The sequence below is a fragment of the Drosophila persimilis genome, unplaced genomic scaffold (assembly GCF_003286085.1).
Source record: "Drosophila persimilis strain 14011-0111.01,24,50 unplaced genomic scaffold, DperRS2 tig00000124-arrow-pilon, whole genome shotgun sequence".
NCBI classification, from domain to species: Eukaryota; Metazoa; Arthropoda; class Insecta; order Diptera; family Drosophilidae; genus Drosophila; species Drosophila persimilis.
Window position 1 is genome coordinate 7,771,302 of NW_020825294.1, and position 12,798 is coordinate 7,784,099.

At 49.5% G+C, this 12,798-nt stretch overlaps 3 protein-coding genes across 3 annotated transcripts; all 3 read left to right on the plus strand.

Annotated features, from left to right (window-relative positions):
- Positions 1 to 341: 341 nt before the first annotated feature.
- LOC6596363 (collagen alpha-1(IV) chain) lies at positions 342 to 7,230 on the plus strand. The gene is made up of 9 exons (XM_026987395.1): positions 342 to 407; positions 837 to 933; positions 1,500 to 1,548; positions 1,615 to 2,568; positions 2,638 to 3,134; positions 3,201 to 4,651; positions 4,721 to 5,695; positions 5,758 to 6,902; positions 6,970 to 7,230. The coding sequence occupies exons 2-9, from the start codon at positions 911 to 913 to the stop codon at positions 7,228 to 7,230; spliced, it is 5,355 nt and encodes a 1,784-aa protein (XP_026843196.1). The 5' UTR covers positions 342 to 407; positions 837 to 910.
- Positions 7,231 to 10,062: 2,832 nt separating this feature from the next.
- On the plus strand, positions 10,063 to 11,002 carry LOC6596364. Its single transcript, XM_002021466.2, has one exon. It carries the CDS (start codon positions 10,382 to 10,384, stop codon positions 10,976 to 10,978), a length of 597 nt encoding a protein of 198 aa, XP_002021502.1. The 5' UTR covers positions 10,063 to 10,381; the 3' UTR covers positions 10,979 to 11,002.
- A 118-nt stretch (positions 11,003 to 11,120) lies between these two features.
- On the plus strand, positions 11,121 to 12,284 carry LOC6596508 (SPRY domain-containing SOCS box protein 3). The gene has a single exon (XM_002021467.2). It carries the CDS (start codon positions 11,134 to 11,136, stop codon positions 12,010 to 12,012), a length of 879 nt encoding a protein of 292 aa, XP_002021503.1. The 5' UTR covers positions 11,121 to 11,133; the 3' UTR covers positions 12,013 to 12,284.
- The last annotated feature ends 514 nt before the right edge of the window (positions 12,285 to 12,798 follow it).

The window sequence follows — 12,798 nt, forward strand, 5'->3', positions numbered from 1 at the left end:
GCTACATAGTCGTCATCCCATCCGTTCCATATGGACTCCGCCTCCCATTCCCCCAGACACACTCACACACACAACCGCAAAGAAATGCTCTGATCACACGGACGACACGGATAGTGTACATGAGCTATTTCGGCACAAAAAACCGAAGCGCATTCGGGTTGGAGCTCGGGCTCCGACGGCTGCTTCGGCCAGACGATCGTGGCATTGCCGTTTGCTTTTGGGATCGCTTAAACTTATACTATAATTAGTCGTGTTCCGTCTTCTCGAGTAAGTAGTAGACTGGGTGGGCAGAGCTCTGGCCTGGGAGCACCAGTTGCCTGTGCGCTTTTGGTCTTGTGTGTGGTGTGCGCGGCTCGGCGCTCGGTTTAGTACGCTCCCGTCAATTCCCACAGTTAGATCGGTTTTCAGTAAGGAAGTTTCACAAAAAAATAAAAAAAAGCAAGAAAATACGAACGAAGGAGCGATACCGCGATCCCAGCTGCAATAAAAGCTCGAAATATCTAAAATACAAATAAAAAAGAAACATTTTCTCTAGAGAAAAGATATTTGAAAGAAACTTGTTTAACGTCACAGTGCTTTTAAAACTGTAAAGTGCGCCTGGGCATCAGTGAAACTCAAAGTTCCCGAATGAAAGCCATTCTAAAAATTTAAATAAAATATACGCCTTAGAATAATACTGTACCAAGAATATAACAAATAAAATATAAAAATATATTATATATATAAAATATTTTGGACACAAATATGAAATAAAAGTTTAAAAATTAACAATTCTGAAACCATTTTGGCAAGTGCAGCAAAATATAAATGACCCACTTTTCTGGCTCATCTTTCAGGCCCAACGACGGCAACACATTTACAACTCGACGAGGACAGAGAAAATAATTGTGCAGTTTTAAGTGAATAGGGCATGATGTTGCCCTTCTGGAAGCGGTAAGTAAAAAAAAAATGTCTTGAAAAATACCAAAAAGAAAAGAGTATCCCAATATATCTTGAATTTACACCGATGTAAAGGGAAAAGAGACTGAAATTCTGTTAGAATTTCATTTAAACCCCAATTGTATTGTTATTAATTGTACATAAAAAAGTTTAAAATTTAGACAAAAAAATTGAAAAAGTTACTTTTCCATTGATTTGATCTTGTAATATACGCTAAAAGCTCAAATTGAAATAAGCACTAGCAGAATATTTAAACCTTACTTCAATCATTTTTTTTTAATTCTTATGAGAATTCGTCTGATCAGATTTCATAGCTCTCTTAAAAAAATCCCCTCTCTCTTGAATGAACTGATTCTCTTACGTTCGCACTCTGTTACTCAAATCACACACACACATTGATCGCTAAAAAGAGAAACCACGCAGTCACACACATAGCTAACGATTGATAAGCCTGATGGTGCTTACTATACACACATACATACGAGTGTATGTAATTTTTAACTAAATAAAAATAGATACCCTACAAATATATTTAAAAAAAAAACTAAAAAATATTGCAGGCTGCTGTACGCCGCTGTCATCGCTGGAGCGTTGGTTGGTGCAAACGCTGTAAGAGACCCTTGACCTTTGCTAATTGATGGGTATCAACAGAGCTTAACTTTCGTATCGTTGCAGCAATTCTGGAAGACCGCTGGCACCTCTGGTTCTATTCAGGACTCAGTCAGACACCAAAGCAGAGAAGACCCCCGGGACTCATTTCCCATTGATGATAGCTATGACATTGTAGACTCGGCGTCAATTCAGCGCGGCGGACAGCCACCCAAAAACTGTACAGCCGGATACGCCGGCTGTGTGCCCAAATGCATTGCCGAGAAGGGTAACCGCGGTCTGCCAGGTCCATTGGGTCCCACCGGACCCAAGGGTGTCTCGGGCTTTCCGGGTCAGGACGGACCACTGGGCGACAAAGGCCAGAAGGGTGACCCCGGACCATATGGACTGCGTGGCGACAAGGGCGAGCGTGGATCGCAGGGCATTCCCGGTCTGCCAGGCGTGGGAGGTGTTCAGGGATCGTCTGGCAATCCCGGCTTACCCGGTATAAACGGCAAGGATGGCTGTGATGGATCCGATGGTTTGCCCGGCTTGCAGGGTCTCTCGGGTATGGCAGGACCACGTGGCTTCCCGGGCAGTCCGGGTGGCAAGGGTGAGAAAGGTGAACCGGCAAAGGAGAACGGAAACTACGCAAAGGGTGAGAAAGGTGAGCCCGGCTTCACAGGACGTTCAGGGTACGCAGGACCCCAAGGCAATCCTGGTGACAAAGGCGAACGTGGTGACACCGGACCGTATGGCTCCAAAGGTCTGCGTGGAGATCGTGGCATTAAGGGAGAGAAAGGCGACTCTTGCTTTGGACCTCTGATGCCAGGAAAGCAGGGAGAGAAGGGCGAGAAGGGTGATCCAGCCGTTCCTATCCCCGTCACCGGTAGTGAACGTGTGTCCGGCCCACGTGGTGATCCCGGGCAGAAGGGAGAGGTTGGACCCTATGGCGAGAAAGGTGAGCTCGGTCCCGGCGGTGAGCCTGGACAGGATGGGCAGAAGGGCGAGAAGGGCTTACCCGGCGGCTCTGGAGATAGAGTAAGTGATAAACGGAAGAATGTAAAGGGTTGCGCTCATGTGAGTTCTACTGATCCTGCTCCATTTTAGGGTCGTCAAGGTAACTTTGGACCACCAGGACCTTCTGGACAGAAGGGAGACCGTGGTGAAACTGGTCTAAACGGTTTGCCTGGAAGTTTCGGTCAGAAGGGAGAGCCAGGACGTCCTGGTCAATCCGGTCAGCGAGGTTTGGTCGGTCCTCCAGGACCACCAGGTGGCGGTCGCGGACAGCCAGGTGCTCCAGGACCGAAAGGACCACGCGGTTATACTGGCACGCCCGGTCCCCAGGGCTTGAACGGCGCTGATGGACAGCCAGGACCCCAGGGATACGTTGGCCAGAAGGGAGGTAGTGGCATGCCCGGCCGTCCGGGTGGCGAGGGCCCTCCGGGACAAAAGGGTGAGAAAGGTATTGGAGGACGCGTCGGACCCCAGGGCCCCGTCGGACCCATCGGCCACACTGGACCTCCAGGCCCCGAAGGTCAAAAGGGCGATGCCGGCACCCCTGGCTATGGCATTGAAGGTCCGAAAGGAGACGATGGAAATCCTGGGTAAGTCTTTGACATCGATGACGATGCGGTTCCATGATTTACCTCTCATATTGTCCGACCCCTCAGCTATCCTGGCCAGAAGGGCGGAAAAGGTGAACGAGGTTTCAAAGGAAATTCTGGTGTTCCTGGCGATTCGAAATTAGGCAGACCTGGCACGCCCGGTACCGCTGGTGCTCCCGGACAGAAGGGTGACGCTGGCCGTCCCGGTACTCCTGGCGCTAAGGGAGACATGGGCATTAAGGGAGACATTGGCGGCAAGTGTTCCTCTTGCCCACCCGGTCTGAAGGGAGATAAGGGTACGCGAGGTTTAGATGGTATTCCCGGCAATCCCGGCGTTCGAGGACCACCTGGAGAGCCTGGACACCAAGGCGAACGAGGCCACGATGGAATCAACGGACAGACGGGTGCTCCAGGAGAAAAGGGAGAGGATGGTTTGACTGGTGCCCCTGGTGCCACTGGAGCTCCTGGTAAGGGAGCAATTATCAACTATAGCCAAATAAAGACCGAAAAGGGAGAAAAGGGACAGCCAGGCCTTCCCGGAGCTGCGGGTGTAAAGGGAGACCGCGGAGAAAGCGGCGTTCCTGGTCTTGCTGGAGTCAAGGGAGAAATGGGCTTTAAAGGAGACAAAGGCTACACCGGACAAGCTGGCACAGATGGTATCCCTGGAGCCCCAGGGCGCGATGGATACGATGGTGCTCCCGGTCTCAGCATTAAGGGAGAATCAGGCAGTCGCGGCATGGACGGTCTTAAGGGTGACAAGGGTACAGCCGGATACGTCGGACCGAAGGGAGAACCCGGCACATGCGAGGCCAGCGAGCTGAAGATCCCAGCAAAGGGAAATAAGGGCGACCGTGGTGCCACTGGGATGCCCGGAGTCGATGGACCAATCGGACAGAAAGGCGAGATCGGATACCGCGGTGAGAAGGGTTCAACCGGTCCTCAAGGCCCAGTTGGTCCCGTTGGCCCACGTGGAATGACTGGACCCCGTGGCGAGAAAGGTAACATCGGACCCATCGGTGCTGCTGGCAATCCTGGAAAAGACGGTACTCGTGGCTTGCCTGGTCGTAACGGAGATCGCGGTCAAAAGGGAGAAGAGGGAATACCGATGCCTGGACCACCCGGCCCACAGGGTCGCGAAGGCTTGCAAGGTCTAAAAGGAACTCGTGGCCTACCCGGACCCCAGGGTCTGCCTGGACAAGAAGGAAATGCTGGCTATCCCGGTGATAAGGGAGATGCTGGAGTACCAGGAATACCTGGTCGTGTTGGCGCTGTTGGCGAGAAGGGAGACCTTGGCCCATTGGGTCCAATTGGACAGCCCGGACCCCCTGGTATTCCTGGTATTGATGGAGTGCAAGGCCGCGACGGATCCAAGGGTGAACCCGGTAATCCTGGTTTGGTTGGTATGCCCGGCAATAAGGGCGATCGCGGAGCACCTGGCAACGACGGACCTAAAGGCTTTAACGGAATCACCGGCTCACCCGGAAAGCGTGGACCAGCTGGAATTCCCGGAATTTCAGGTAAGATTTCCCAAGCCCAAAAATTAGTTCTTTATTTAGCATCCTCTTTTGCAATTTGCTTTTTTGTAGGCATGAAGGGCGACAAAGGAGCTCGTGGCTTGACTGGAAACGACGGACCGATGGGTGGACGAGGACCCCCGGGACCACCTGGCCTGCTGGGTGTTAAGGGTGAGCCCGGACTTCTCGGTGCTCCGGGACAGAGAGGACTGGACGGCTTGAATGGTGAAAAGGGTAACCAAGGTCTGCCTGGCTATGACGGACCTCAGGGCCTGCCTGGAGATGCTTCCGAAAAGGGACAGAAGGGTGAACCCGGTCTGTCTGGACTGCGCGGTGATCCTGGAGTATCCGGTGAGCCTGGACTGCCTGGAGAAAAGGGATTGCCCGGTATGGCTGTATACGGACGACCTGGACCCCAAGGAGAAAAGGGTGACACTGGACGTAGTGGCGCGGACGGCATAAATGGATTAAATGGAGAAAAGGGTGACATTGGCTTGCCTGGCTTCTCTGGAAGGAATGGCGAAAAAGGATCCGTTGGACTTCCTGGCCTTCCCGGAGCTCCCGGAATTGATGGTCAGCCTGGACTGCAGGGTGCTCCCGGACCAGTCGGCTATCCAGGCGCCCAAGGATACAAGGGACAGGCTGGCCTGCCCGGTCTGTCCGGCATCAAGGGTGACACTGGCCCCATTGGTCCTCAGGGCTACATTGGAAACGCTGGCATCAAGGGCGAGAGAGGTCCACGTGGTCAGCCTGGCCTCCCAGCTACTGTCAATGTCGATATGCTCCGAGGCGAGAAAGGCTCTGTGGGAGAGCGCGGCCTGACCGGAGAAAAGGGAGATCAGGGAGAGAGAGGAGAGCAAGGTCTGGCTGGATATCCAGGAGTAAAGGGAGACCAGGGACTGGAAGGTCCCCGTGGCTTGAATGGACTGAACGGAGCTCCTGGACTGAAGGGAGATGCGGGTCTTGTAGGTGAGCCTGGTTACCCTGGACCCGTTGTCAAGGGTGAGAAGGGTCTGCCCGGGCGCGCCGGAAAGTACGGACGTGAAGGTGAGTTCTCCCAACCATAAGTTCAAATCGAATAACAACTAACCCATAATCATTTCATATAGGCCTTCCCGGAGCACCTGGCATCAAGGGCGAGCGTGGTTTGCCTGGCCTGGCCGGTACACCTGGCTTAGTAGGTCTGCCCGGACCCATTGGACCCGCAGGCGACAAGGGAGAGCGTGGTCTGGCTGGTACACCTGGTCAGCCCGGACTCGACGGATTAAGTGGCGCTCCAGGTCTTAAGGGCGACCAAGGCTATCCCGGACCGAAGGGAGATCGTGGATTGGCTGGCTTTGAAGGACAGAAGGGTGATAAGGGTGACCAGGGACACGCCGGCCTGCCCGGTCTGGCTGGATTAGCTGGAGCCAAGGGCGACACTGGATACCCCGGCTTAGACGGACCAGAAGGACCACAGGGCTCCCCAGGTGAGAAGGGCTTCACCGGACCCAAGGGACGCGACGGCCGCGACGGAATTCCAGGTCTGCAAGGACAAAAGGGTGAACCTGGCATGGTGCCGCCGCCAGGACCCAAGGGCGAACCTGGCAAGCCTGGGCGTGAAGGTCAAAAGGGCGAACCAGGCCAGCCCGGTGCCCGTGGCCTGACCGGAATCCAAGGACAGCGTGGAGAAAAGGGTGATCGCGGTCTGATCGGTCCAAGCGGAGCTATCGGACGTCCCGGACCTAAGGGCGACCGTGGAGAGCAAGGTCCGGTTGGACGAGAGGGTGCCGTCGGCGCCATGGGTCTGAAGGGTGATGCAGGTCTAGCCTGTAGTGGCGCCCAGGACTACCTCACCGGCATTCTTGTGACACGCCACAGTCAGAACGACCAAGTGCCGCAATGCGCTGCGGGTCACTCGCAGCTCTGGACTGGCTATTCTCTACTCTACGTGGATGGCAATGACTACGCCCACAACCAAGATCTCGGGTCCCCGGGCTCCTGTGTGCAACGCTTCTCCACTTTACCGGTACTGTCCTGTGGACAGAACAATATCTGCAACTACGCGTCGCGCAACGATAAGACCTTCTGGCTGTCAACATCGGCCCCCATTCCCATGATGCCGGTGGAGAACTACGAGATTAGCAAATACATCTCGCGCTGTGTGGTCTGCGAGGCGCCTGCCAACGTCATTGCCATGCACAGCCAGTCTCTTGAAATACCCGAATGCCCCTCAGGTTGGGAGGGTCTCTGGATTGGCTACAGTTTCCTCATGGTGAGTACTCAGCCCATTCAGAAGCGGAATCGGAAGCTTGATTTCATATATTTTATTTTCCCCACAGCACACGGCCGTGGGCAATGGAGGCGGTGGCCAGGCTCTGCAATCGCCTGGCTCATGCCTAGAGGACTTCCGTGCAACACCGTTCATCGAGTGCAACGGCGCCAAGGGCACCTGTCACTTCTACGAGACAATGACCAGCTTCTGGATGGTCACTCTGGAGTCAAACGACCAGTTTGAGAAGCCCCAGCAGCAGACGATCAAGTCCGGCAACCTGCTGTCCCGCGTCTCCAGGTGTCAAGTCTGTATGAAGAACTCGTCATAGGCGGTCGTGGGGCCCTGCCCCACTTGCCTCCACACAGACACAAGCACAGCATAAGTTTAATCTAATGTTAAAGCCCCTAAATATACCAACGAACAGTGCACACACCACACACAGAACAGGAGACACACTCTCAGACGAACCAACACTGCTACCAATTCCTTAAACTAACCAAATCGAAGCGACAGGCCCCGTCTAAGTGCTAGAACGGACCTGGACCAAATGCCATTTTTGTATCTGCCATTTAATGTTCTAAACAAATGTAAACTGCTTCTTAGTTACGTGTAAGTTAAGTAAATCAAAACAAATAAATAAACTAGCCTCGGTCGTATGTCCAAAACCACCTAAATATCTATCTAAACCTAAGTAGAGAGAGTGCTGCATGTTCCATTTTGATTAAATGCGAAAGAATGCATATGGGGACAATGAAAACATATCGAATGGTTGACAAGACATAGGACCTCCTCCACTACATATATGCTATACAAAACTGCTATTTTTTCGCCAATCATTTATGTTTATGAAACAAAAAAAACGGTAAAATAAAGAAAATTTATAAATACGATATACATGATTTAGATAGTTTGAAAATCTGAGAAGAAGGATTGTCTGAACCATGATAAGCGATCGTCCATCTTATTTCTACTAATCCCTCGCCAACCAGATTTAAATCATTTTACACCACACAAACATCCAAATCTGGTTATTCTTTTATGTCAAGGCTTTGTTGCCATAAAAGCAGGTAAGCCTATATTTCCTGTTCACGTCTCAGAGATATTTCTCTTCCTATAAAACATCACTGAAAATACTTTGGTAATAAATTACTAGAAGTATAATTTGTGGAAAATTAGCATGGCGAGGATTGGATGACATGGTATAACATACAGTAAAGTTTCTGGAGTCGAAAAATATTATTATATTATTTTATCACACGTATACACTTTTCATATTTGCTCAATTCTTCACATATGATTATGGTTGCATCTTTCATCTTTCTATAATTTATTCCTTTCTATTCAAAGAATATAAGGGTATATATTGTTCGTGTAAATGTTCATTTTTCTTGCATGAAGAAAAACAGGTTTTTACAAACATAAAAATTATTTGATTAAAACGGATCACTGTACGATTATCGTATAGCTGCAGATAAAAATATAATTGTATTGGATGTTGAACTCCAAGGATATATAAATTAAATCGCTGAAGATGTCAACTTCAATAAATAAAACGAGGGGGAACGTTGTGAGTTGCTGCGTAAACCGCAACTCTACAGTTATACCCGATACTAAGTCAGTATGGCTCTCCTCCGTCAGACGCCGCTAATATTAAACGACACGACAAAGAGTGCGAGAGAGACAGAAAATCAGTCTGAGCGTGACGTCGGGCGCTGCGTAGCCACTGAAAATTGTTTTGTTCCTTTTGGGTATAAAAACGATCTGATCTCATTCAGATTCAGCAATCTGATTGATATGATCATTATCTATGATGCTGCGTTTTTAGTTTTCATGTATCCTCAATATTATGGATGCAACAGTTTTTCGTTCTTTGTGGGGGCGGAAGGGGGTGGGGCGAAATTTTGAGATATACGTTTTATAGTGAGATCTAACAGAAGTGCGGATACCAAATTTGGTTACTCTAGCCTTAATAGTCTCTGAGATTTGAGGTTGCCCCAGATTTTCGTCCTTTGCGGGGGCGGAAGCGGGTGTGGCGAAATTTGGACACGAAACGGTCAAGGTCCGATATCACAGGAGTGTGGATAACAAATTTGGTTGCTCTAGCTTTTATAGGTTCTGAGATCCTTGAACTCATATTTTGCAATTGGCAAAACCGACCATGAAACCTGTGTGTTAGAGAGAGACAGAGCGAGAAAGAATGAAATGGTTTTCTTAATTCTGACTATAATAATTATACGATCTGATTTAGATTTTACACTCTAGAACATATAGTTATCCCCTACGATTCTTTGTTTTTTGTTTTCTTGTATCGTCGAAATTGTGGATGCCACAGATTTTCGCTCTTTGTGGGGGCGGAAGTGGGCGGGGCAAAGTTTTGAAATATTCTTGTAGCAGTGACATATCACAAAAGTCTGGATCCAAAACATCGTTGCTCTAGCTCTTATAGTCTTTGAGCACTAGGCGCTGAAGGGGACGGACAGACGGACAGACGGACGGACGGACAGACGGACAGGCTCAATCGACTCGGCTATTGATGCTGATCAAGAATATATATACTTTATGGGATCGGAAACGATTCCTTCTGGACGTTACACACATCCACTTTTTCCACAAATCGAATATACCCCAATACTCATTTTGAGTATCGGGTATAAAAATCTCTATGGTGCTCCAGATTTGCATCTGTAACTTTAAGTTTCAGAGCAAGTATTTTTTTACATTTTTTAGTTTTTGTGATATAACACAATATTCTTCTTAACAGTAAGGTGGTGCAGAAATTTTTTTTTAAACAAGGGTTCAGACAGTCAGATTTTGTGGTGGATATTATTTTCCCTCTTTAAGTAAGCCCAGGGAGAGCAACGAAAATCTCACCACTTGCCGCCTCCAGAAGCCAGGCACTTGTGCGCATGCCCCTGGCTGAGAGGCCGAACGCGTGGGGGTTTGGGTAGCTGTGGGGTGGTTGGGGTTGGATGGGGATGGAGGGTTGGGAAGCGCCAGAGGGGTGGCATACGATACCATATGATAATGATATGCAGACACATATATTCCAATTGGTGGTTGGAAGAGTTTCCTTCCAGCTGTGGCCGCACGAAAATAGGGGTAGGCTTTCTGGGTTCGAATTGGAAAAGTAAACGGCACACATCAGTCGTCGGTGGGAGTTCGAATACATACGTCAGCAGATAAGACGTGCTCAGTCGCACGAGTGGGACTGAAAAATGTATACTCAAGAGGAAAAACTGGAGAAGAAGTAGGGAAAAATGTAATCCATTGCAGGTTTTGCAAGAACTTTGAGAAACCCCAAAAGAGAAAGGTGCCAGTGCCAGTGCCAGTAACAATAACAGTGCCAGCCGGAAGCCCCGAACAAAGGCAACCCACTTACAACACGAGTAAGTGGAACCTAGTCGAAGCAGCAGCAGCAACCCCCAAAACGGACAAAAGGAACAACCCCCCAAAACCCCAACTCCAACTACAACCGCTATATGATTATCGTGCTGTTGTTGCTGTTCCAATCGCTCTGCCTCTACTGCCAACGTCTGGTGCTGCACATCCACGATCGATGTTTCCCCCGCAACGTACGCCTCTTGCAGGAGGTGGCCGAAACGGTCGGCGATCGTAAAGCCCAACAGCATCTGGAGCAGCAGGAGCTGGAGCAGACCAAGCGCCGCCAGAAGCGCCGCATCCTCGAGCCCATCCTCCCCCTTGGAGCTGGCGTTAACTCCGAAGCCTGTCGCTTCTGTGCCCATAGCCCACAGGGCTACTGCCGTCATCACTTCCACCTGCAGGAGCTGCAGCTCCACCAGCAGCGGAACTCGTCCCGAATTGGCGGCGACCAGGACTACAAGCAGCTGCGTCGCATCAAGCGCGAGCTAAAGCGGAGTCTGGGACAAAGGCAGCCACAGCTGAGGAGCTATCGACCACTGCTGTCCGGCAGTCCCAGCTGCAGCTCCCTAAGCAGTGGCTACGGTTCGATCAGCACCTGCAGTACCTACGCCGACGAGGAGGAGGAGGCGGAGGAGGAGGAGCAACACGACGAGTCAGTCGAAGTGCCAGGTAACCTGGTAACTACTCACTTGTAGCCCTCTCCAGCAGATCTTGGGAAAAGTAAAAGCCACTCCATCCCATTCAATTTCATCTCAAAAGCCGTTTAACAGAAGGCCTTTGGAAAGTCCTCAGACATTTATAAGTGGCTTGATTTTCTATTGTCGTTTCAAAAATTGAAGTAGTTACAACAATGTCGGACGTGGAGATTGAACAGCAACCGGATCCGGCGCACTTGGCTGTGGTGATGACGCCTCGACGACGCCGTCACAGTGGACGCCGTGGAATCGGGCCCACAGCCCAAGATGCCAAAGTGTCAAAGACACCGACATCCGCATCGCCCTCGCGAAGCTGTCCACTGGCACACGGCACTAAAGACAATTGGACCTGGAGCAATCGCAATCGTTCCAATGAGGTGGTGCTAAGCGGCCCCAATTTTCGCACTGTTCACTTCCATCCCAACTGGAGCAAGGGCACCGCCGGAGTCCAGGGCAAGCGGCCACTCAACAATGGTCGCTACTACTGGGAGCTGCATGTGTCACAGAGGGTCTTCGGGACCTCGATAATGTTTGGGATTGGCACCCGGTCGGCTCGGCTACATGCCAATGCCTTCCGCAATATGCTGGGGGAGAACGAGCACGGATGGGGACTCTCACACAAGGGCGTGCTCTGGCACAACGGCGTGGCCCTACTGTATACGAAGCGTTTCCGCGAGAATCATTCCACCCAGATTGGTGTGCTTTTCGACGGTATTGAGGGCACGCTGACTTACTATAAGGATGGAAAGTGTCTAGGCGTGGCCTTCAGGGGATTGGATAAAATTGAGGAACCTCTCTATCCCATCGTATGCTCGACAGCCGCCAAAACGGAGATGACTCTAAAGAGTGCTCGGCGTGAGTTTGTCAATCTCCAGGATCGTTGTCGGGCCGTGATTATGCGGCGAGTCCGAAGCTCCTCTCAACTGGAGAAGCTCAAGCTTCCGCTGCCGATCCGTGCCTACTTGAGTGAAGTCATTGATGACAAAGAGCCGCTGCGTCAGGTCGACAACTATGATATACTATGTGATTTCTAGAGTTTGGAACATCTGTACCGCATCTCCCAAATAATCTCCCAATAATCCGCATCTCTATTATAACCGTTGGATTTTGGAAGGAGAGAAGTGGAACAGTCCCAAACCATACAAAATAATATCTAAGCTGCGACCCGTGAAACTGTTGTTGTGCCATCAAGTGGGTCTGAAAAGAAACAAGAGGGAAAACGTTTCTAGAAAATACTATTGTACATTTTCAAGTAATTCTAAATTGTATTTTACGTTTTGCTATAATACTTTCTTGGTTTTGTTTATATCTTTCTGTTGAGATTTCTAGCTAAAATGTGGGGAAATAGGCCAAATTCGGTGCAATATTTGTGATATAAGGAATGGAGGAATAACATGAATATTCAATTTGTATTTGTGGATCAAACTGCATAAAGCTATCCGCAAAATAAGATAAAGTCATAGGCCATAGAGCTAAGCATATTTTTTGGTACAGACGAGTGTGAAATCTAGTCAAAGGAACACGCTGCTAACCTAACTTTGTATTAATGGCCAGCAAATATTCATAAGTAACCTAATCTATCGATTGAAAAACTCAATTCTAGTCATACAAGCAGAATTAAACGATGTTTCCCTTGATCTAACAACATTTATGGCACTTGTAAATGTATTATACAGCTTTGGTCACATAAATATTTTAGTAAAAATGATTTATTACATTATTCTTATTATGATTATTGTAGATTTGGTGTCTGTATAAATTACTACACATAATTTAATTGGTATTCATAGATGGCAAGCAAGACATGTACATGAAATTCT

Excerpts from the sequence above, each read along its gene's own strand:
- LOC6596364 (XM_002021466.2), top strand. The coding sequence starts at position 10,382 with ATGATTATCGTGCTGTTGTTGCTGTTCCAATCGCTCTGCCTCTACTGC.
- LOC6596508 (XM_002021467.2), top strand. The coding sequence starts at position 11,134 with ATGTCGGACGTGGAGATTGAACAGCAACCGGATCCGGCGCACTTGGCT.
- LOC6596363 (XM_026987395.1), top strand. The coding sequence starts at position 911 with ATGATGTTGCCCTTCTGGAAGCG. Across the intron at positions 1,549-1,614 it reads CGTTGGTTGGTGCAAACGCT|CAATTCTGGAAGACCGCTGG; the intron begins GTAAGAGACCCT and ends GTATCGTTGCAG. Across the intron at positions 3,135-3,200 it reads GGAGACGATGGAAATCCTGG|CTATCCTGGCCAGAAGGGCG; the intron begins GTAAGTCTTTGA and ends CCGACCCCTCAG.